We start from the raw sequence: 24,051 nt of genomic DNA, 5'->3' as shown, positions 1-24,051 counted from the left end.
ATACGCTGCTATGGAGGAACCCTCTGTTTCCTAATATATTCCACAATCATATCGGGAAAGAATGGCAAATTAAGGGTATAACCCGGATAGGTCAGCTGAATGATGATCAGGGTTATTAAACTGTTTCATCACTAAAAGAAGAATTTGATCTTTCATATACCCACTTTTTAAAACATTTGCAAGTTAGGGACTATTTTACTCGAGGCCGGGGACTATCAGAGTTCTCCAGCTCATGTGAGTTCTTGTCTATACTTGTCAGCACCAAAGGGCGAGGAGCTATCGGTAAAATTTACCAAAAACTCATTGGGGCAGTTGGTGATGATGGTCTACAAATTGCTGCTTATGTTAGCCAGGATTTCGGCTCTGATATTTCTAGGGAGGAAATACTAGAGTCTCTTCAAACCATTGATTCGGCTATAACATCTGTCAATCTAAAACTACAACAGTATAGAATTCTTTTTATGTTATATTACAATCCCGAACGAATTTCCAAATGGGCTAATAACTCAACTGCTGCTAAGACCAACTGCCCTTATTGTCAGGAATATGTTGCAGATTTAAACATATGTCCTTTACCTGCCCTCGGTTGAAAGATTTCTGGTCTAACTAACTTTGGTTCTGTCAACTTAGGTCGGCTACGATAGCTTGCTCTCGGGGAAAGAGCGTCTGCCGTGACTATTTATGGAATCTGGGTCTCTTACGAAACCCTTAGCTTCTATTATTGCCTTTTGTGCTCGTCTTTGTATAGCCTGCCTTTGAATATATGCCACATTTCCCAGCATTAACGAATTCTGGTCTCTGAGCGAGGGAGGTCTTTGAAATGGAAACTGCATTGGCAAAAGCTAGAGGCTCTCGATCCCTGTTAAAATTGCATAGGGTTTGGTCTTGTCTTTATTCGGATTAATGATCGTATGTATTCCCTTTTTTCTCTTTTTGTTTCTCTTTATACTTTTTTCTTCTCTTTTTCCTGTATTTTTCTTTCCCTCTTCCTTCTTCCTTTCTACCTGCTTTTCACTTTCTTTGCTTTCTTTTTCTTTTCTCTCCATAAATGCTCCTTTATGCTCTGCATATGCATACTGATGTATTTGTATTTGAAGATGTTGCTTTAATGTTCATTTCTCTTTTTGTTTCTGTGGCAAAAAGAAAAAAAAATACATGCTATCCAGAGAGTCCAGTTCACATGATTGTTGAGCTTTAGCAAATGTTTATCAACTTTCCTGTGGAAATTCTGGCTGTATACTTGACAGTAAAGTAAAGCACCTGCAAGAAAATAGTCCATCAGAGCAATTTGAGATTATCCATTAACTGCTGGCCGCAGCTGATCTCAGTGAACTGGGACAGGATATCACCAATCACATGGTTTGAGGGATCAGCTGCACAATGAAGTGCTTATAAAATCCTTGTACAGAGTCTTTTTCAGCTGGTCAAAGCCCTGCTAACAGTCTGAATTCCAGTTCACATCCTTGGACTGTTGATTTTGCATCACTGCAGTCAAGGCCAAAAATATGGAACCCCAGTTCTCCACAAAGGGTTTGTAATAGGTTGTGAGATCCAACAATCCTCACGTGCATCTGGGGATTGGGATCTCCAAATCTATGACAGCCTGGATGTTGACTTTGAAAGGTTTCACCTGTTCTACTCCCACCTGGTGACCAAGAGAGACCACTGAACTCTACCCAATCTGGCACGTAATTATGATTGCTACGAGCTTTGTTTCTTGCAATGTTCCAAAAACCGTCTGAAGGTGTTCCAAGTGATCAGTCAGCACAGCTGTTACTAAAGACAGCTATGAGATCCATGTAGTCAGCGAATAAAAACACCCACATTACGCAGAATACTAAACATCAATCTGTGAAAAAATTGCTGCTGCAGTCTTATGCCCAAATCCATTACAGTGAAGTGAAATAGAAAAACTGTGAAGTGAAATAGAATAAGCATTCGGGAGGAGATCACGGGCCAAGACAATCTGCCAGGAGTGCCTCCTTAAGTTAACGGTGTTCAGAAATGAGAAGCCTTTATCTTGTCAAAAAGATTTCAACTTTGCAAAACAGGACGTGTTCTTAGTGGTTGGGCTGAGGCCACCGTAACCTACACAGAGGTAAAGGTCTGACGAGTCCTTCTTTAGTTCAAGCACACCTGGGGCTAGCCTAGAGACATCTTAGTAACCTTGCTCTTAACCACTTATGTGGAATAATATGACTTTTGGTAGTTCTCGTTTGTTTCTTATTTCTCTATGACTGTATGTAGTGTCTCTTCCCACAACATATCAATACCTTGCATAGACTTAGCTTGGGGATTCTGAGACACTCATGTGTAGTGAGCACTTTATAGCCCAAGACTACATACCACTCCTTAAAGGCTTCTCCCAGATAATGAAGAAGTCATTATCTGGTGTGGGAAAAGCTCCAAAGTATTTTATAATTTCCCTTTTTGCAGGTATTGCATATTCATGCTGGACAGTGGGATGATAAGGTTCACATCTAACAAATGCAATTTGAATATCAATATATTGTACTTAACTAATATTTATTTGACTTCACAGGTCCAGATCAACCTCACAGCTTATCTTGTAAATTAGAACTTGGATCCGACCAGGAGATACCATCAAACTGGTATCCATTTGCAACAATTCAGTTTGTTATGCCAGACACCTCTGCATCTGGGACTGAAGTGAAATCAATGGGCACTGAAAGTGACATTCAACCCCAAAAGCAAGTCATTCAAAAAACATGCTACAACTTACAGGTGTGTTTTTTATGTTTAACAGCATTAGTTTCCTGTCTTCATTTTTTTAATGTCTGTAATCTTCGTGAACATAGAGCTATTCTCTTGGCCGTGGTACACTTACATTATCTGGCAGCTGGCACCCCTGTAGTTTTCAGCTGTGGCCTACAGACAGCTTCAGCTATATCTCCATCCAAATGTTACCCCAAAAAAACAAACGTAACTAAATAATAAATGCATATATGCCTATACCGAGAGGCTTTATGCAACCCCTCTTTATTCATTGACCTGTTCAGGTGTCATTCACATTTTGCCTTCCCCCACCCCACCCTAAACCGTAAGGCAATGGGTCAGCCCTCTTCAGCCACTGACTCTCTTATAATGTAAGTGATGGCATTTTTCCTGATCTCCCTGTTGTATTAAAGTTAAACTCAGATAGATAGATAGATAGATAGATAGATAGATAGATAGATAGATAGATAGATAGATAGATAGATAGATAGATAGATAGATAGATAGATAGATAGATAGATAGGTTCATGGTGTGTGTGTATATATTGATGTATGTGTATATATATATATATATATATATATATATATATATATTCACTGAAAAAACCATAGGTTTCACACCAGTTATAGTTAGCTGGAATTTTTACTGACATAAAACCATGGAAATTCCGATGTTATAGTTAGTTGGACTCACTATAACTTGCGCGCCTGCAGTGCACTGCTGATGACGTCACATATTACATCACTGATGACATGGTCAGTGACATCACTCATGACATCACTGATGACACCATCCAGTGAATGTGTGTCTTTCTGAAAAACATATATGTTTTATATATGTATTTGTAAAGGACGATGGAAGAATAAATGGTTAAATAAGTGTGTAAATGGATGTTTGTTTTTAAAAGAATTGATTGGTTAACTGCCTTATTAAGTGTATCTTAGTGAATACATATATTAGCAAGTAACTTTTAAATATTGAAATGTATGTATCAGTGTTTCACTTTGTGTATAAGTGGCTGTATGGGTTGGTGACTGACTCACTGTTTGTATGTGTTTTGAAGACAGCATATGTACAGGACTGTATGGATGGATGAGTGTGTATATGTGTATGTTAGTGAGTAAACAACTCTCTCACTATTGTCTTTTTCAGTAACGACATATGTTTTAATCTAGTATATGTGAGTATTGATATATATAAGTGAGTATATGTAAGAGTGAGAGATTGTAAGAGTTCCTGTTTAAATAAGTATGTGTTTCTATAAGTGATTGTTTAAGAGAGTAAGTATGTGTAAGTTTCCTTAGAAGTAAAGTGGTAGTGTGTGTATAGCTGTATATGCAAATAAATGGATGTTCAATAGTTTTTGCATGTGTGAATATGTGTGTGAGTAACTTTTGGATGACTGTCGGTGTGTAACAGGATGTATAGGTGTATCACTACATATAGTGAGTGAGTATATGTATGAGTGACTATATAGAACTGTTGGTGAATGAGTGGATGTGTATATAGATGGTGGAATTACTGAATTGCTTGTTGTAACTGGTATGGGTATCTCCATTTTTTTGAAAATGTTAATTTCTATTTTTGAATATGTGTTTCAAGGCTTACATTACACTGAAAGGAGGTCTGTCACTCTGTCACAAGGATGGTGTCATCAGTGATGTCAGGAGTGATGTCACTGACCATGTCATGAGTGATGTAATATGTGACGTCATCAGCAGTGCATTGCAGGCGCGCAAGTTATAGTGAGTCCAACTAACTGACGTAAATAATTAATTTACTCTCTTAATTTCTATGCAGGTAAGTACTTAATCAATAATAACTCAGATCGGATGAAAAAAGACAGAGTCCGTGGTGTTAGAGTTTCTAAGGGTTTTATTCCTCATAAAGGAATGGTCAAGACCAGGATATCATGTTCTGACCACCACAGGGGTGTCAGAAGGGATAGAGCGCTCCAGTTTATTAACAATACATAGCTTATATACTTAATTTGCATCATAGGCAATAGTGTAGGAGGCGTAACAGCTGAGAGAAGACAAGATAACAGTATGCACGTGTTACTAGTACGTAATCAAGAGGCGTGAACTAGGCGTGAACTGGAGGTGTGTGCTAGAAACGTCACTGATAGGTGACGCAAGTGGGTGGCACCAAGGGGTGGTGCTAACAGAATTGTTGCCATGTCAGCAGAAATCGGAAGCTTGGATGCGTGCGCAGCTGCATGACGTGTGATTGACGGGGTGCAGGGGACTTGACATTCATACTGACGGAAAGAGACAGAAGTCTGGCATGTCAGATCAACTTGTACTTTTATCGTATCTGATATCTGATGTTTAGGAACCATACTATCTGGGCAGAAAGGTCTCTAGGGCAGAAGCTATTCTATGCTAACTGTGGATGCGTGTATAAGCGCCTAAGTGTCTGTATGAGAAGCGTGGGGGCACGAGGCCTTCCATGGGAGCATGGTAACAGAGGCTATGAATTACTTGCACTGAGACAGGTCGGCCCTTTGGCTCTGCAGCTGGAGAGGATGTTTACCGGAGCTAGTAGGCAGGAATGCATTCTCGAGGAGCGGAACAGATAACTCGAAGGTTATAGTCAGTCTTGGCAGAAAGCAGGCTGAGCCGAGCGCGAGGGGCCGTGCTGAAAGTAAGTCAGAGTTCACGGGTACAGAGGTAGCCTGGGCAGAGGCTGTCAGAGTCAGGAGCCAAAAAGAGGTTCGATGGCAGAAATTCAGGGCCTACTCTGTTAGAGCAGGGAAAACATGTAAAGTACACTACAAAAAGACGGTGGCATAGCATACTTAGGAACGGACTATATAATCCATTCAGGATGGATCTGAAAGAGGACAAGTTAACGTTGGACGCAAATGTATTTGCGTCTTCATAGCTGGTACAGGAGGGAAGTTACATGCACTTTAAGCTGGTACATGGAGTCGGTGGGGTACGCGCTAGGGAACATAACATGACCAAAAATTTATATTTCCTCATTCCCTCCTTGTTCCCTACGGACCCTTCATGATATATCGATCCTCATGAATCGATCAGTTTGTTCTTGTAACATCATTTGTTCTTCTTTCTTTCTTTTACGTTTTGAGAGAAAACTGGAATGTTCAATACAAGAGGTGGCACACAGTCCACAAATTGCTGGCCCACACTGCAGGCACAGGCAGCAACTGAATACTAGGACTAGGCCAATGCCTAGGAAGGATAGGATCTTCCATCCCCAAGCGGTTAACGTTGTCCAGAACCAACCGGACCAAGTCCAGGTGCCTGGATTCTGATGTATCTGATTAGCAATTTTATGGAGACGTGTAATAGCTTGATATACAGATGGTGCGTTTTGTGGTATGAAAACACAGCAACTTGACCCGATGACCTTACAGGCTCCACCTCTATCTGCCAAGATGACGTCAATAACAAGACGATTCTGAAGGACAACAACCCGCATGGCGGACTGCTCTTCTGTTAAGTTACCTAAGGCGGAGGCAGTTTCATTCACTACTGCTTCAAGTGTTCTAGTTAATCTGCGTATTAATTTACTATTCTGGACAGGTCCTAAAAAGAAAAAGAATCCTTTATTAAAATCGGTGTACTGTTCCCATGCCGTTTCTGTGTAGTCGACAAGTGGGATATCTCTTCTGGGTCTATTCTTTACTAGATTAGTATTTCTATGGTAATCAGGGGGAGCTAGGAAAACAGGTGGCAGAAGGAACGCAATGTAACAGGTACCATCCCAATCTGGAGGTAGACGTATGTATGCGGTGTGACCACAAACAAAGTAAGAATGACTAATAGCTTTAAAGGACGATTTTCCATGATCACTGAATTCGACCACAGTAGTGCATTTACTATGACCTAAGCGTACTGAACCTTTCTTCTTGATACATAATTCACCAGTGACTGGCAATACTGACATAGTGGGTATAACAGGTGTGTCTTCGGATTCAACAGTAAGAATCATAAGGCTAATTGTATAATTACCTAATCCATACACTTCATTTTCTAGATCAGTTCCTATTCTAGTGGGGAGTCCCTCCTTATCTGGGTAACAGACGTCGAGCAGGACCAAGTTCAGGTTTCCCCAAACCCAGCCCCCATCGAAAACAGCAATATCAGGATCTAAGGAATTAATTATTTTAAACCATGCTCCGCAGGAGCCATTGTGAGTGAATGGGTACGGAAAGAGGGGCAGAGCTCCCTTGAAATTCTGGAAGGGAGGGAGTCGGCCACATATCCAGCAGTCTGTAGCATTGTTAGTTTGATGAGAATGATGTAGCATACTAATGAATGTATTGTTGCGCAGCGCAAGTCTGTAGGAAAGTTCGTGTGGAGGTAACTTACTGAAAGTGTGTTCAGCAGATACATTATAAACAGGTTGTTCACGCTTAAAAATAGGGTAATAGATAGGTAACAGGATGCTAGCAACAATGATTAGAATACTGAGAATAAACATGATTAATAGTGTCACTATACAGTGACTACGAAGTGATTTACAATATGTACGTTTCTTGGCTTCTCTCTCTCTCTCTCTATCTCGATCTAGGGGATACATGTCAGAAACTATTTAACCGATTCACCTAGGGGAGGACTTAAACAATTAAACTGTCTGACTTGCTAGATCGGAGTTTTATGCGATAATTTTCTTGAGGAGTTTTTTCTCGTTCAGATTCGGTAAAGTCTTTTAACTCGACACAGTCTTTGGTGGGGGTGGACGAGTCTCGATCAGGTTTCAGTCCAGCAAATCTCTTCACATGACTCGTGTGAACCCACCCCTTTCTTCCTTCGATTTTCACGGCCGTCCTTGTGGTGAGAAGAACGGTCTTCGGGGACTTCCAGCGGGGCTCCAGCGGACTCTTTCTGTCGAAGTTGCGAACTAATACAACGTCGCCAGGACGGACGTCGTGTGGCTTTACATCAGTGTTGTCAGGAAAGGCTGCGGCAACCTGTGAACGACATGATTGGAGTGCAGACATCAAGGAGGCAAGGTAATCTGTCAACATATTACAATCAACATCAGTAATCTTTTTCGGAATGGGCGTCCCCCACATATTCGGTGGTCTGCCAAAGACCACCTCGTACGGGGATAGCCCTGATCTCGAATGGGCAACCATTCTCATATAGAATAGTGCCACTGGCAGGGCGACTATCCAGTCGACCCCTTTCTCCTGACATATTTTGGCAAGGCGGATCTTTAGTGTCTGGTTATGTCTTTCTACAAGGCCTGCTGCTTCGGGATGTCGGACACAATGGAACTTCCACTGGTATCCCAGTAATAAAGAAACTTCTTTCATTAATGCAGACGAGAATGGCTGACCGTTATCTGAGTACACGACACGAGGCAAACCGTATCGTGGGAAGAATTCACGAACCAGCTGCTTGGCAGTGGTCGGAGCAGTGTAATCTTGAACTGGGTATGCTTCGGTCCAGCGGGACAGAGCACAGACAACTACGAGAACATATTTAAATCCTCGACAACGGTCCATCTGGATATAATCCATCTGGAGGACTTCAAAAGGGTGATCGGGAGGATGAAATCCACCTTGCTCTACAGGGACGCTTTTTCCTGGATTGAACTGACAACAGATCATGCAAGTACGCACTTTCTGTTTTGCGGCTGCTCGTAAGTGCTTATTGTTCCAAAGATTTTGTAAACTGTCTAACATCGCTTTCTCTCCTAGATGTGCAGGACTATGTGCTGTATTTATCATGACTTGAACCATAGAGTCAGGGAGAAACCATGTAGATTTTCCCTTCGTCATCCAACCTTGATCTGTCTGGATCCCTCCTAGTTCAATCCATTTCTTTATTTCTTCTGGAGTAGCATGTGTCTGAATATCGATAACATCTAGTGCGGGATCCCTGACTGTCATGCAATTTGTCGGTCCTATTGTCTTTGTCATGTCAGTTGTCGGAGTGTGAGTCAGTGCTGTATGTTTTGCTGTCTGGTCTGCCAGGTCGTTACCCTGAGAAACAGAATCTGTGACTTTAGTATGTGCTTTACACTTCATAACGGATATTCCTGAAGGCAGATGTATTGCTTCTAACAATGCTTGAATGAGGGGACCATGTTGAATCTTGGCACCATGAGAGGTCAAGAAACCTCGTTCTTGCCATAACATGCCGAAGTCGTGCACGACTCCGAACGCATAACGGGAATCAGTGTATATGTTGACATTTCTATTCTTGGCTAGAATACAGGCTCGGGTCAGAGCGATGAGCTCTGCCGCTTGAGCAGACAGTGTATCAATACGATGTGTTTCTTTAACTTCAGTTTCAGTGGTCACGGCATACGCGGCCACTAATTCTCCTGTACTTGTTCTCATACATGAACCATCCACATAAAGTGTCAGGTCAGGATTTGTCAATGGAACATCTGTTAAGTCTCGTCGGGGCTTTGTTACTGCATTAATGATCTCTATACAATCATGCGGGGCTGGATCTGTCATAGCTGTAGGTAACAGTGTTGCTGGGTTCAGGATACTGCAGCGTCTGATTTCTATGTGTGGCTGGAATAGTGTCAATTCGTAACCTGTCAGTCGTGCTATAGTCAAGTGTTGAGTTTGGGTTCTGTTTAAAAGAACCTCTACAGAATGTGGAACTTGTACTGTTAACTGATGACCTAGAACAATTGAATCGCTTTGTCTTATTGCTAACGCTGTTGCTGCCACTGACTTTAAGCACGCAGGTAGCGCCTGGGCTACTGAGTCCAATGTACTTGAAAAATAAGCGCAAGGCTTATGTGAACCTGCTTGGTCTTGAGTGAGGACAGACAATGCTGTACCATCACGTTCTGTAACAAAAAGAGTAAACGGTTTATTGTAACATGGTGTCGCTAAAACTGGTGCTTGGCATAATGCTTTCTTTAATTCCTCAAAGGCTTGTGTATGTTCCTGAGTCCAAAGGAGGGCAGGCGAAGTTGCTGCCTCCTGCGTCGTTAACTGGATGAGTGGTTTAGCTAGAAATGCATATTGAGGAATCCATTGTCTGCAGTACGAGGTGAGGCCTATAAAGGCCCGCACTTCCTTTTGTGTCTGGGGTCGTGGCATATTTACAATTAACTGAATGCGATCGGGAGTGAGCTGTCTCCCCACTTTGGACAGCAAGTGACCCAAGTATACAACTTGCTGAACACAGAATTGTAGCTTCGAAGGAGACACCTTGTGTCCCTTGTCGGCCAGAAAATGTAAAACTGTCAGTGATGCTTGTTCACATTCGGACTCACTTCGTGCGGTGATCAGTAGATCATCGACGTATTGCAGTAAAGCGGTGTTAACTGGCATTTGAATACAATCTAGTTGTTTTTTCAGTGCTTGACTATAGATGCTGGGGCTTTCTGTGAATCCTTGAGGTGCGCGGGAAAATTTGAAACTTCGTCCATTTAAACTGAATCCGAAGAGATATTGGCTCTCCGGATCAATAGGTACACTGAAGAAAGCGTTCTTGAGATCAATTACAGTAAAGAACGTTGCTTCTGAATCAATAGCAGTCAATAGGGAAGAGATATCGGGGACCACAGGGTACTGTGGTAAAATGCATTTATTTAATTCTCGAAGATCAATCACCAGCCGATATACTGGCGGTGCATTGCGGTCTGTACGTTTAAGAATTGGAATGATGGGTGAATTACAGATATTAGAGTCGGTCTCTACGACCACTCCCTGGGCAATAAGCTCTTCAATGATTTTCAGTAAAGCCACTACAGCATCGGGTGGTAACTTGTATTGTCTGATTCTGGGTAGAACAACTCCTGTCTTGAGTGTGACACGATATGGAGTGATATGCATACAACCTACATCAGCTGGGCCTTTTGCCCATAGGTGATCTGGTATATTTTTCAATCTGACATCAAAATCTCGCAAAACATAATGACCCTTGAAATCCCGTAGAAAGAGTCTAACTCCCTCCGGGGAACAGCAAATTATAGCTCCTAGAGCCTTCAGTGTTTTAATTCCTAACAGATTTTCTGGGCATGAGTTCGTAAGTAATAAATCTGTAACTCGTGATAATGGACCCACAGCCAACGGTACTGGTTCCGATACTTCATTTACGATAGGCTGTCCTGAAAAACCAAGGGAAACATTCTGTGAGCCTGAGAGGGGTGCCCCTGGAACTTCATTATGACTGATAGTGGTGCGGCTTGCCCCTGTGTCAATTAAAAACTTTCTGTCTTTTCCCAATACGTGACTATGTACATAAGGACCTTCTTGATCTACAGGAATTTCAATAAGAGGCAAACCACCTTCCCTCTCTAGGCTGTTTCATGTATATCGGGGGTAATCTGGATATGCAGATTGGGCATATTGGTACATCTGTTGTGAGACTTGCTGAGTCGCGGCAATGGGCTGTGGCTGTGGTACTGCTACTGTCTGTGCTGTATGGGATGGAGCATGCATAGACTGCGTATTCTGTATTGGCTGTACATTTTGTGAAGTCTGTTGCTGGACCTGATCTTGTCTAGACGGATGCGGTCTTTCTTTAGTTTTACCTGTTAAAATGTTATGTTTCAGGACTGGGCATTCATGTACATAGTGACCTGGCTGTTTACAGTAATTACATGTCCCTTTAACGGAAACTGTAGTGTGACTTGTCTGGGTCCCACCTTTTCTCTGACCGTCGGCTGGAACCGTCTGAGCTACTAACATTTTCATTTTCGTATCTTTCATACGCTTTTGTTCCTGATCTTGTTCTTCCCTAATTCTGTTCTGATGATATTGTAACATTTGTAACATCTGGGATGGCGTATTTGCCTGCCAAGTACTTTCAACCTTGTACACTCTATTTTTAACTAATGGTAGGGAGTTCTCGACTAGTTTTGATACAAAAAGGTGTGGATATGACTCGCTACTTGGTTGTAGGCCACTATTTATAATGAAACATTTCTCGAATCTTGAGTAGAAGTCACTAGTATCTTCATCATGTTTCTGTTTACAGGACGAGATGGCGTCCCAATCTTCCTTTCTAGTTGTCAATAATCTTGGCAAAACCTGTACTATTAATCCGGGCAATGCTTTAGTCTTGTCCCCAAGGCCTAACCCTGGGATTCGTTTGCTTTCTTCGTCTTCTATTTCTGCCCATGCTATCTTTGTCTCTCCCACCTCCCAATCCTTTTCCTTTAATTTCTCGTAAATGCCCGTGGGCAACAGTACTTTTAACATTTTCATAATATCATCATACGTGTAATCCCCCATTAACAACATGTCTTTAAGCTCTCTGTGAAAACCTGCAGGGTCTTTATCATGGCATGGAACTAGTTTCTTCATTTCTAACAGTTCTAACTTAGTCAATGGTGTGTGAACATACACACGTTTCAAGATGTGATCCGTACCCATAACTGGGTGTACTTCTCGTAAGGGGTTCTGACTTTCAATGCCACTACCGCATTGCATGTGATACGTTTTCCTTTCTGGGGGCGGAGCGGGAACATATTCAGAACTTATGAAGGTGTTGTATTTATGTCGTTGTTCTAGAATTATTTGTATTAACTTGGTACTAAAACCTCTCCATCTATCCATAAGTAGTGCTTCTAACGTTTCGTGTAAGGGACCTGGATCAGAATGTTTGTTTCTGAACTTGATGAGGAGGTGCTGAATCATGTATACGCCTGCTAATTTCTGCTCGTCTGGGGAAAGGTTCAAGAATGTCTGCGCTAACGTATCATCATTATATATGCCTGGATTTTCGGCCCATAACACGGCTGACCGGGCTAGTTCCTGTTCATCCATAGAATTGAGTACATGGTACCCCATTCGGTCTCGAAGCCTTTTATCAGTTTCCTGGAACTGATGTTCAGAAGAATTCGGATTTGTTAAAGCAGAGAGAAAAACTCTCTTGTGTTCTAGACAGATGCCTTTCCTAGGGTAGTTTCCCTTACCTACATACGCTATAGTATCTGTAGACCTTCCTGGTTCTGCAAGTTCTTCTGCCTCCTCGGAGGAAGCTTTTTCCTTCTGGTGTGCGGTTATCACTGCTTTTCTGATTTTCTGGTACATACTGGCTATGCAAGCCCCCCTGTCATGTTTTCCTTCGGCTATATTTTGACCCCACTTTGTTAGTGCATCTAATTCACTTTGATCTGTCTCAGGCCTGTCTCGTTCTCTTATTAGACAATTTATGAAAAATCGTAATATCTGTGCTTGAATGTCAACTTTCTGTTTATCCATGGCATCCTTGATACTGTCAGGGTCTTTCCCTGTTTGAACAAACTCATATATTCTATCTAGCCGTTCCTTCATTCCTACATAACATAGCAAGCTATCAGTGGCAGATCTTAACCGTAGTGATGCCAATATCATTAGATCGTTTCTTCCGGGTACTGGATCATATCTGCAAACTGACATGTTTTCCTTTAATGCGTCAAGTCGGGGTGACTGGAACGCGAGAGGACTCTGCGTGTCCCTGAAATTGAATCTGCGTGTTAATGGCGGGGTCCGAAGACCCGCAGTCGCACCTCCTGAGGCGGATGCTTGGGCATTATCTCCCTGCGGAGTCTGGATCTGAACATGAATTTGTCCTTTAGTAGGATCAGGTAGGACTTGTTTCGGTAGGTCAATCTTGGGTAGGGGAAGTGGCGGAGCTGGCGGAACAGGGGAGGTCTGTCGCGGCACTGGCGGAACATGATCTGGGGGCGTAGTGCCACCCCCGTCCCTGTCAGTAGGCAGGGCACGAACAGGCAGGTTGGCGTAAGCTGGTGCTACATCCTCTAGATAAGAATTTAGGAATATGTCTTTAGTAGTCTTATGCATTACTTTAGTTGGAACTAATGGTGGCGGCAGATTTTTCGGTATTTCTGATAGGGCCTCAGGTGTACCTTCGGCCGCAAGATACATTCCGTTTACAAGATTGTTTCGGGCACGGTCTATTTGTTCTGATTTTACTCGAATTCCTTCAGTAACTAATTCGTTTTCTTGAGCCTTGTCTGATTCTTTAAGTCTGTCTTCTCTACGGAGTGCTTTCTCAGCACGCTTATGTGATTCCTTACGCCAGAATTCTATGGCGTCTTTCTGTGATTGTCTAGCTTTCTTTTTCCATAATGCTTCTTCTACCTTCATGATGCACTCGGCATCCCATGTTCCGGTAACAGGCCATCTGTGTCTTTCGTCTAGGTGCTTGGTGTAATCGGCCCATAAATCTAGATACAATATGGCATCTAAGCCATGCTTGTGGTACATAAAGTTACCTGGAGTGTCCCTAGGGGGAATAGGAATTTCTTCCTCCAGTATCCCTTTCCTAGTTCCTATCTGTTTTTGTTGAAAAACGGCATTTTGCTTACTTATTTCTGAATGCTCGATCCTTACTACTTAATACTGGTTACAGCTTAGTTGATACAAGAAACACAATAATGCACATTAAACGGTCACATTCATACCACGACATTAATCACATGAAAACATTTGAGACATAGATGACTACCCCCCTATACTGGATGTACTGCTCAACAGTACAGATACACTGGTGTAACAGTGCAGAAATTCGGAATACTAGATATACTGCTAAACAGTACAGATACACTGCCTAAAAACAGTGCAGACCGGACTTGCGTACCCAAACCCGTCTAGATACGACCCAGCAATGGTACTCACCGGGAAGCACGGAAACAGAAGGCCTCGGAAAACTCGACTGGACTCGACTCGGTACTTCGGAAAACTTCGGAAAACTTCGGAAACTTCGGAAACCTGGTGGGCCTCTTGACACCTCGGACCTTGCTTCTTTCGGCTAGGCTCTGGTCGGGATCCTCCGCACTCCTCACCGCCTCGTCTGGGCACTGATCGCAGTCTTCGTCACCTCCTTGGGTCAGAGGGAGATGCAGGAAATCCTGCCGGTACGCGTAGGTTCCGTCTAACTGACGGCAGGGGACAGAGCTTGCAATGCGCCAACCGGCGCGTGAGGTGGGGGAGGGGTCCCTGTTCGGGCGCCAAAATGACGTAAATAATTAATTTACTCTCTTAATTTCTATGCAGGTAAGTACTTAATCAATAATAACTCAGATCGGATGAAAAAAGACAGAGTCCGTGGTGTTAGAGTTTCTAAGGGTTTTATTCCTCATAAAGGAATGGTCAAGACCAGGATATCATGTTCTGACCACCACAGGGGTGTCAGAAGGGATAGAGCGCTCCAGTTTATTAACAATACATAGCTTATATACTTAATTTGCATCATAGGCAATAGTGTAGGAGGCGTAACAGCTGAGAGAAGACAAGATAACAGTATGCACGTGTTACTAGTACGTAATCAAGAGGCGTGAACTAGGCGTGAACTGGAGGTGTGTGCTAGAAACGTCACTGATAGGTGACGCAAGTGGGTGGCACCAAGGGGTGGTGCTAACAGAATTGTTGCCATGTCAGCAGAAATCGGAAGCTTGGATGCGTGCGCAGCTGCATGACGTGTGATTGACGGGGTGCAGGGGACTTGACATTCATACTGACGGAAAGAGACAGAAGTCTGGCATGTCAGATCAACTTGTACTTTTATCGTATCTGATATCTGATGTTTAGGAACCATACTATCTGGGCAGAAAGGTCTCTAGGGCAGAAGCTATTCTATGCTAACTGTGGATGCGTGTATAAGCGCCTAAGTGTCTGTATGAGAAGCGTGGGGGCACGAGGCCTTCCATGGGAGCATGGTAACAGAGGCTATGAATTACTTGCACTGAGACAGGTCGGCCCTTTGGCTCTGCAGCTGGAGAGGATGTTTACCGGAGCTAGTAGGCAGGAATGCATTCTCGAGGAGCGGAACAGATAACTCGAAGGTTATAGTCAGTCTTGGCAGAAAGCAGGCTGAGCCGAGCGCGAGGGGCCGTGCTGAAAGTAAGTCAGAGTTCACGGGTACAGAGGTAGCCTGGGCAGAGGCTGTCAGAGTCAGGAGCCAAAAAGAGGTTCAATGGCAGAAATTCAGGGCCTACTCTGTTAGAGCAGGGAAAACATGTAAAGTACACTACAAAAAGACGGTGGCATAGCATACTTAGGAACGGACTATATAATCCATTCAGGATGGATCTGAAAGAGGACAAGTTAACGTTGGACGCAAATGTATTTGCGTCTTCATAGCTGGTACAGGAGGGAAGTTACATGCACTTTAAGCTGGTACATGGAGTCGGTGGGGTACGCGCTAGGGAACATAACATGACCAAAAATTTATATTTCCTCATTTTGGCGCCCGAATAGGGACCCCTCCCCCACCTCACGCGCCGGTTGGCGCATTGCAAGCTCTGTCCCCTGCCGTCAGTTAGACGGAACCTACGCGTACCGGCAGGATTTCCTGCATCTCCCTCTGACCCAAGGAGGTGACGAAGACTGCGATCAGTGCCCAGACGAGGCGGTGAGGAGTGCGGAGGGTCCCGACCAGAGCCTAGCCGAAAGAAGCAAGGTCCGAGGTGTCAAGAGGCCCACCAGGTTTCCGAAGTTTCCGAAGTTTTCCGAAGTTTTCCGAAGTACCGAGTCGAGTCCAGTCGAGTTTTCCGAGGCCTTCTGTTTCCGTGCTTCCCGGTGAGTACAATTGCTGGGTCGTATCTAGACGGGTTTGGGTACGCAAGTCCGGTCTGCACTGTTTTTAGGCAGTGTATCTGTACTGTTTAGCAGTATATCTAGTATTCCGAATTTCTGCACTGTTACACCAGTGTATCTGTACTGTTGAGCAGTACATCCAGTATAGGGGGGTAGTCATCTATGTCTCAAATGTTTTCATGTGATTAATGTCGTGGTATGAATGTGACCGTTTAATGTGCATTATTGTGTTTCTTGTATCAACTAAGCTGTAACCAGTATTAAGTAGTAAGGATCGAGCATTCAGAAATAAGTAAGCAAAATGCCGTTTTTCAACAAGTTAAAACAGATAGGAACTAGGAAAGGGATACTGGAGGAAGAAATTCCTATTCCCCCTAGGGACACTCCAGGTAACTTTATGTACCACAAGCATGGCTTAGATGCCATATTGTATCTAGATTTATGGGCCGATTACACCAAGCACCTAGACGAAAGACACAGATGGCCTGTTACCGGAACATGGGATGCCGAGTGCATCATGAAGGTAGAAGAAGCATTATGGAAAAAGAAAGCTAGACAATCACAGAAAGACGCCATAGAATTCTGGCGTAAGGAATCACATAAGCGTGCTGAGAAAGCACTCCGTAGAGAAGACAGACTTAAAGAATCAGACAAGGCTCAAGAAAGCGCTCCAGTTTATTAACAATACATAGCTTATATACTTAATTCGCATCATAGGCAATAGTGTAGGAGGCGTAACAGCTGAGAGAAGACAAGATAACAGTATGCACGTGTTACTAGTACGTAATCAAGAGGCGTGAACTAGGCGTGAACTGGAGGTGTGTGCTAGAAACGTCACTGATAGGTGACGCAAGTGGGTGGCACCAAGGGGTGGTGCTAACAGAATTGTTGCCATGTCAGCAGAAATCGGAAGCTTGGATGCGTGCGCAGCTGCATGACGTGTGATTGACGGGGTGCAGGGGACTTGACATTCATACTGACGGAAAGAGACAGAAGTCTGGCATGTCAGATCAACTTGTACTTTTATCGTATCTGATATCTGATGTTTAGGAACCATACTATCTGGGCAGAAAGGTCTCTAGGGCAGAAGCTATTCTATGCTAACTGTGGATGCGTGTATAAGCGCCTAAGTGTCTGTATGAGAAGCGTGGGGGCACGAGGCCTTCCATGGGAGCATGGTAACAGAGGCTATGAATTACTTGCACTGAGACAGGTCGGCCCTTTGGCTCTGCAGCTGGAGAGGATGTTTACCGGAGCTAGTAGGCAGGAATGCATTCTCGAGGAGCGGAACAGATAACTCGAAGGTTATAGTCAGTCTTGGCAGAAAGCAGGCTGAGCCGAGCGCGAGGGGCCGTGCTGAAAGTAAGTCAGAGTTCACGGGTACAGAGGTAGCCTGGGCAGAGGCTGTCAGAGTCAGGAGCCAAAAAGAGGTTCGATGGCAGAAATTCAGGGCCTACTCTGTTAGAGCAGGGAAAACATGTAAAGTACACTACAAAAAGACGGTGGCATAGCATACTTAGGAACGGACTATATAATCCATTCAGGATGGATCTGAAAGAGGACAAGTTAACGTTGGACGCAAATGTATTTGCGTCTTCATAGCTGGTACAGGAGGGAAGTTACATGCACTTTAAGCTGGTACATGGAGTCGGTGGGGTACGCGCTAGGGAACATAACATGACCAAAAATTTATATTTCCTCATTCCCTCCTTGTTCCCTACGGACCCTTCATGATATATCGATCCTCATGAATCGATCAGTTTGTTCTTGTAACATCATTTGTTCTTCTTTCTTTCTTTTACGTTTTGAGAGAAAACTGGAATGTTCAATACAAGAGGTGGCACACAGTCCACAAATTGCTGGCCCACACTGCAGGCACAGGCAGCAACTGAATACTAGGACTAGGCCAATGCCTAGGAAGGATAGGATCTTCCATCCCCAAGCGGTTAACGTTGTCCAGAACCAACCGGACCAAGTCCAGGTGCCTGGATTCTGATGTATCTGATTAGCAATTTTATGGAGACGTGTAATAGCTTGATATACAGATGGTGCGTTTTGTGGTATGAAAACACAGCAACTTGACCCGATGACCTTACAGGCTCCACCTCTATCTGCCAAGATGACGTCAATAACAAGACGATTCTGAAGGACAACAACCCGCATGGCGGACTGCTCTTCTGTTAAGTTACCTAAGGCGGAGGCAGTTTCATTCACTACTGCTTCAAGTGTTCTAGTTAATCTGCGTATTAATTTACTATTCTGGACAGGTCCTAAAAAGAAAAAGAATCCTTTATTAAAATCGGTGTACTGTTCCCATGCCGTTTCTGTGTAGTCGACAAGTGGGATATCTCTTCTGGGTCTATTCTTTACTAGATTAGTATTTCTATGGTAATCAGGGGGAGCTAGGAAAACAGGTGGCAGAAGGAACGCAATGTAACAGGTACCATCCCAATCTGGAGGTAGACGTATGTATGCGGTGTGACCACAAACAAAGTAAGAATGACTAATAGCTTTAAAGGACGATTTTCCATGATCACTGAATTCGACCACAGTAGTGCATTTACTATGACCTAAGCGTACTGAACCTTTCTTCTTGATACATAATTCACCAGTGACTGGCAATACTGACATAGTGGGTATAACAGGTGTGTCTTCGGATTCAACAGTAAGAATCATAAGGCTAATTGTATAATTACCTAATCCATACACTTCATTTTCTAGATCAGTTCCTATTCTAGTGGGGAGTCCCTCCTTATCTGGGTAACAGACGTCGAGCAGGACCAAGTTCAGGTTTCCCCAAACCCAGCCCCCATCGAAAACAGCAATATCAGGATCTAAGGAATTAATTATTTTAAACCATGCTCCGCAGGAGCCATTGTGAGTGAATGGGTACGGAAAGAGGGGCAGAGCTCCCTTGAAATTCTGGAAGGGAGGGAGTCGGCCACATATCCAGCAGTCTGTAGCATTGTTAGTTTGATGAGAATGATGTAGCATACTAATGAATGTATTGTTGCGCAGCGCAAGTCTGTAGGAAAGTTCGTGTGGAGGTAACTTACTGAAAGTGTGTTCAGCAGATACATTATAAACAGGTTGTTCACGCTTAAAAATAGGGTAATAGATAGGTAACAGGATGCTAGCAACAATGATTAGAATACTGAGAATAAACATGATTAATAGTGTCACTATACAGTGACTACGAAGTGATTTACAATATGTACGTTTCTTGGCTTCTCTCTCTCTCTCTCTATCTCGATCTAGGGGATACATGTCAGAAACTATTTAACCGATTCACCTAGGGGAGGACTTAAACAATTAAACTGTCTGACTTGCTAGATCGGAGTTTTATGCGATAATTTTCTTGAGGAGTTTTTTCTCGTTCAGATTCGGTAAAGTCTTTTAACTCGACACAGTCTTTGGTGGGGGTGGACGAGTCTCGATCAGGTTTCAGTCCAGCAAATCTCTTCACATGACTCGTGTGAACCCACCCCTTTCTTCCTTCGATTTTCACGGCCGTCCTTGTGGTGAGAAGAACGGTCTTCGGGGACTTCCAGCGGGGCTCCAGCGGACTCTTTCTGTCGAAGTTGCGAACTAATACAACGTCGCCAGGACGGACGTCGTGTGGCTTTACATCAGTGTTGTCAGGAAAGGCTGCGGCAACCTGTGAACGACATGATTGGAGTGCAGACATCAAGGAGGCAAGGTAATCTGTCAACATATTACAATCAACATCAGTAATCTTTTTCGGAATGGGCGTCCCCCACATATTCGGTGGTCTGCCAAAGACCACCTCGTACGGGGATAGCCCTGATCTCGAATGGGCAACCATTCTCATATAGAATAGTGCCACTGGCAGGGCGACTATCCAGTCGACCCCTTTCTCCTGACATATTTTGGCAAGGCGGATCTTTAGTGTCTGGTTATGTCTTTCTACAAGGCCTGCTGCTTCGGGATGTCGGACACAATGGAACTTCCACTGGTATCCCAGTAATAAAGAAACTTCTTTCATTAATGCAGACGAGAATGGCTGACCGTTATCTGAGTACACGACACGAGGCAAACCGTATCGTGGGAAGAATTCACGAACCAGCTGCTTGGCAGTGGTCGGAGCAGTGTAATCTTGAACTGGGTATGCTTCGGTCCAGCGGGACAGAGCACAGACAACTACGAGAACATATTTAAATCCTCGACAACGGTCCATCTGGATATAATCCATCTGGAGGACTTCAAAAGGGTGATCGGGAGGATGAAATCCACCTTGCTCTACAGGGACGCTTTTTCCTGGATTGAACTGACAACAGATCATGCAAGTACGCACTTTCTGTTTTGCGGCTGCTCGTAAGTGCTTATTGTTCCAAAGATTTTGTAAACTGTCTAACATCGCTTTCTCTCCTAGATGTGCAGGACTATGTGCTGTATTTATCATGACTTGAACCATAGAGTCAGGGAGAAACCATGTAGATTTTCCCTTCGTCATCCAACCTTGATCTGTCTGGATCCCTCCTAGTTCAATCCATTTCTTTATTTCTTCTGGAGTAGCATGTGTCTGAATATCGATAACATCTAGTGCGGGATCCCTGACTGTCATGCAATTTGTCGGTCCTATTGTCTTTGTCATGTCAGTTGTCGGAGTGTGAGTCAGTGCTGTATGTTTTGCTGTCTGGTCTGCCAGGTCGTTACCCTGAGAAACAGAATCTGTGACTTTAGTATGTGCTTTACACTTCATAACGGATATTCCTGAAGGCAGATGTATTGCTTCTAACAATGCTTGAATGAGGGGACCATGTTGAATCTTGGCACCATGAGAGGTCAAGAAACCTCGTTCTTGCCATAACATGCCGAAGTCGTGCACGACTCCGAACGCATAACGGGAATCAGTGTATATGTTGACATTTCTATTCTTGGCTAGAATACAGGCTCGGGTCAGAGCGATGAGCTCTGCCGCTTGAGCAGACAGTGTATCAATACGATGTGTTTCTTTAACTTCAGTTTCAGTGGTCACGGCATACGCGGCCACTAATTCTCCTGTACTTGTTCTCATACATGAACCATCCACATAAAGTGTCAGGTCAGGATTTGTCAATGGAACATCTGTTAAGTCTCGTCGGGGCTTTGTTACTGCATTAATGATCTCTATACAATCATGCGGGGCTGGATCTGTCATAGCTGTAGGTAACAGTGTTGCTGGGTTCAGGATACTGCAGCGTCTGATTTCTATGTGTGGCTGGAATAGTGTCAATTCGTAACCTGTCAGTCGTGCTATAGTCAAGTGTTGAGTTTGGGTTCTGTTTAAAAGAACCTCTACAGAATGTGGAACTTGTACTGTTAACTGATGACCTAGAACAATTGAATCGCTTTGTCTTATTGCTAACGCTGTTGCTGCCACTGACTTTAAGCACGCAGGTAGCGCCTGGGCTACTGAGTCCAATGTACTTGAAAAATAAGCGCAAGGCTTATGTGAACCTGCTTGGTCTTGAGTGAGGACAGACAATGCTGTACCATCACGTTCTGTAACAAAAAGAGTAAACGGTTTATTGTAACATGGTGTCGCTAAAACTGGTGCTTGGCATAATGCTTTCTTTAATTCCTCAAAGGCTTGTGTATGTTCCTGAGTCCAAAGGAGGGCAGGCGAAGTTGCTGCCTCCTGCGTCGTTAACTGGATGAGTGGTTTAGCTAGAAATGCATATTGAGGAATCCATTGTCTGCAGTACGAGGTGAGGCCTATAAAGGCCCGCACTTCCTTTTGTGTCTGGGGTCGTGGCATATTTACAATTAACTGAATGCGATCGGGAGTGAGCTGTCTCCCCACTTTGGACAGCAAGTGACCCAAGTATACAACTTGCTGAACACAGAATTGTAGCTTCGAAGGAGACACCTTGTGTCCCTTGTCGGCCAGAAAATGTAAAACTGTCAGTGATGCTTGTTCACATTCGGACTCACTTCGTGCGGTGATCAGTAGATCATCGACGTATTGCAGTAAAGCGGTGTTAACTGGCATTTGAATACAATCTAGTTGTTTTTTCAGTGCTTGACTATAGATGCTGGGGCTTTCTGTGAATCCTTGAGGTGCGCGGGAAAATTTGAAACTTCGTCCATTTAAACTGAATCCGAAGAGATATTGGCTCTCCGGATCAATAGGTACACTGAAGAAAGCGTTCTTGAGATCAATTACAGTAAAGAACGTTGCTTCTGAATCAATAGCAGTCAATAGGGAAGAGATATCGGGGACCACAGGGTACTGTGGTAAAATGCATTTATTTAATTCTCGAAGATCAATCACCAGCCGATATACTGGCGGTGCATTGCGGTCTGTACGTTTAAGAATTGGAATGATGGGTGAATTACAGATATTAGAGTCGGTCTCTACGACCACTCCCTGGGCAATAAGCTCTTCAATGATTTTCAGTAAAGCCACTACAGCATCGGGTGGTAACTTGTATTGTCTGATTCTGGGTAGAACAACTCCTGTCTTGAGTGTGACACGATATGGAGTGATATGCATACAACCTACATCAGCTGGGCCTTTTGCCCATAGGTGATCTGGTATATTTTTCAATCTGACATCAAAATCTCGCAAAACATAATGACCCTTGAAATCCCGTAGAAAGAGTCTAACTCCCTCCGGGGAACAGCAAATTATAGCTCCTAGAGCCTTCAGTGTTTTAATTCCTAACAGATTTTCTGGGCATGAGTTCGTAAGTAATAAATCTGTAACTCGTGATAATGGACCCACAGCCAACGGTACTGGTTCCGATACTTCATTTACGATAGGCTGTCCTGAAAAACCAAGGGAAACATTCTGTGAGCCTGAGAGGGGTGCCCCTGGAACTTCATTATGACTGATAGTGGTGCGGCTTGCCCCTGTGTCAATTAAAAACTTTCTGTCTTTTCCCAATACGTGACTATGTACATAAGGACCTTCTTGATCTACAGGAATTTCAATAAGAGGCAAACCACCTTCCCTCTCTAGGCTGTTTCATGTATATCGGGGGTAATCTGGATATGCAGATTTGGCATATTGGTACATCTGTTGTGAGACTTGCTGAGTCGCGGCAATGGGCTGTGGCTGTGGTACTGCTACTGTCTGTGCTGTATGGGATGGAGCATGCATAGACTGCGTATTCTGTATTGGCTGTACATTTTGTGAAGTCTGTTGCTGGACCTGATCTTGTCTAGACGGATGCGGTCTTTCTTTAGTTTTACCTGTTAAAATGTTATGTTTCAGGACTGGGCATTCATGTACATAGTGACCTGGCTGTTTACAGTAATTACATGTCCCTTTAACGGAAACTGTAGTGTGACTTGTCTGGGTCCCACCTTTTCTCTGACCGTCGGCTGGAACCGTCTGAGCTACTAACATTTTCATTTTCGTATCTTTCATACGCTTTTGTTCCTGATCTTGTTCTTCCCTAATTCTGTTCTGATGATATTGTAACATTTGTAACATCTGGGATGGCGTATTTGCCTGCCAAGTACTTTCAACCTTGTACACTCTATTTTTAACTAATGGTAGGGAGTTCTCGACTAGTTTTGATACAAAAAGGTGTGGATATGACTCGCTACTTGGTTGTAGGCCACTATTTATAATGAAACATTTCTCGAATCTTGAGTAGAAGTCACTAGTATCTTCATCATGTTTCTGTTTACAGGACGAGATGGCGTCCCAATCTTCCTTTCTAGTTGTCAATAATCTTGGCAAAACCTGTACTATTAATCCGGGCAATGCTTTAGTCTTGTCCCCAAGGCCTAACCCTGGGATTCGTTTGCTTTCTTCGTCTTCTATTTCTGCCCATGCTATCTTTGTCTCTCCCACCTCCCA

The 24,051-nt window shown here is 43.6% G+C and overlaps 1 protein-coding gene across 1 annotated transcript in view; it reads left to right on the top strand.

Moving 5' to 3' along the window:
* STON1 (stonin 1) overlaps positions 1-24,051 on the top strand; it is a 267,354-nt gene that overhangs the window by 176,680 nt on the left and 66,623 nt on the right. Inside the window, exon 3 of the mRNA XM_086927761.1 lies at positions 2,543-2,745. Coding sequence (XP_086783887.1) covers positions 2,543-2,745 — 203 coding nt within the window. The remainder of the gene's footprint in view (positions 1-2,542; positions 2,746-24,051) is intronic.

Source organism: Lissotriton vulgaris, chromosome 6, assembly GCF_964263255.1.
Source record: "Lissotriton vulgaris chromosome 6, aLisVul1.2, whole genome shotgun sequence".
Lineage (NCBI taxonomy): Eukaryota > Metazoa > Chordata > Amphibia > Caudata > Salamandridae > Lissotriton > Lissotriton vulgaris.
This window is presented reverse-complemented; position numbering and strand designations above follow the sequence as displayed.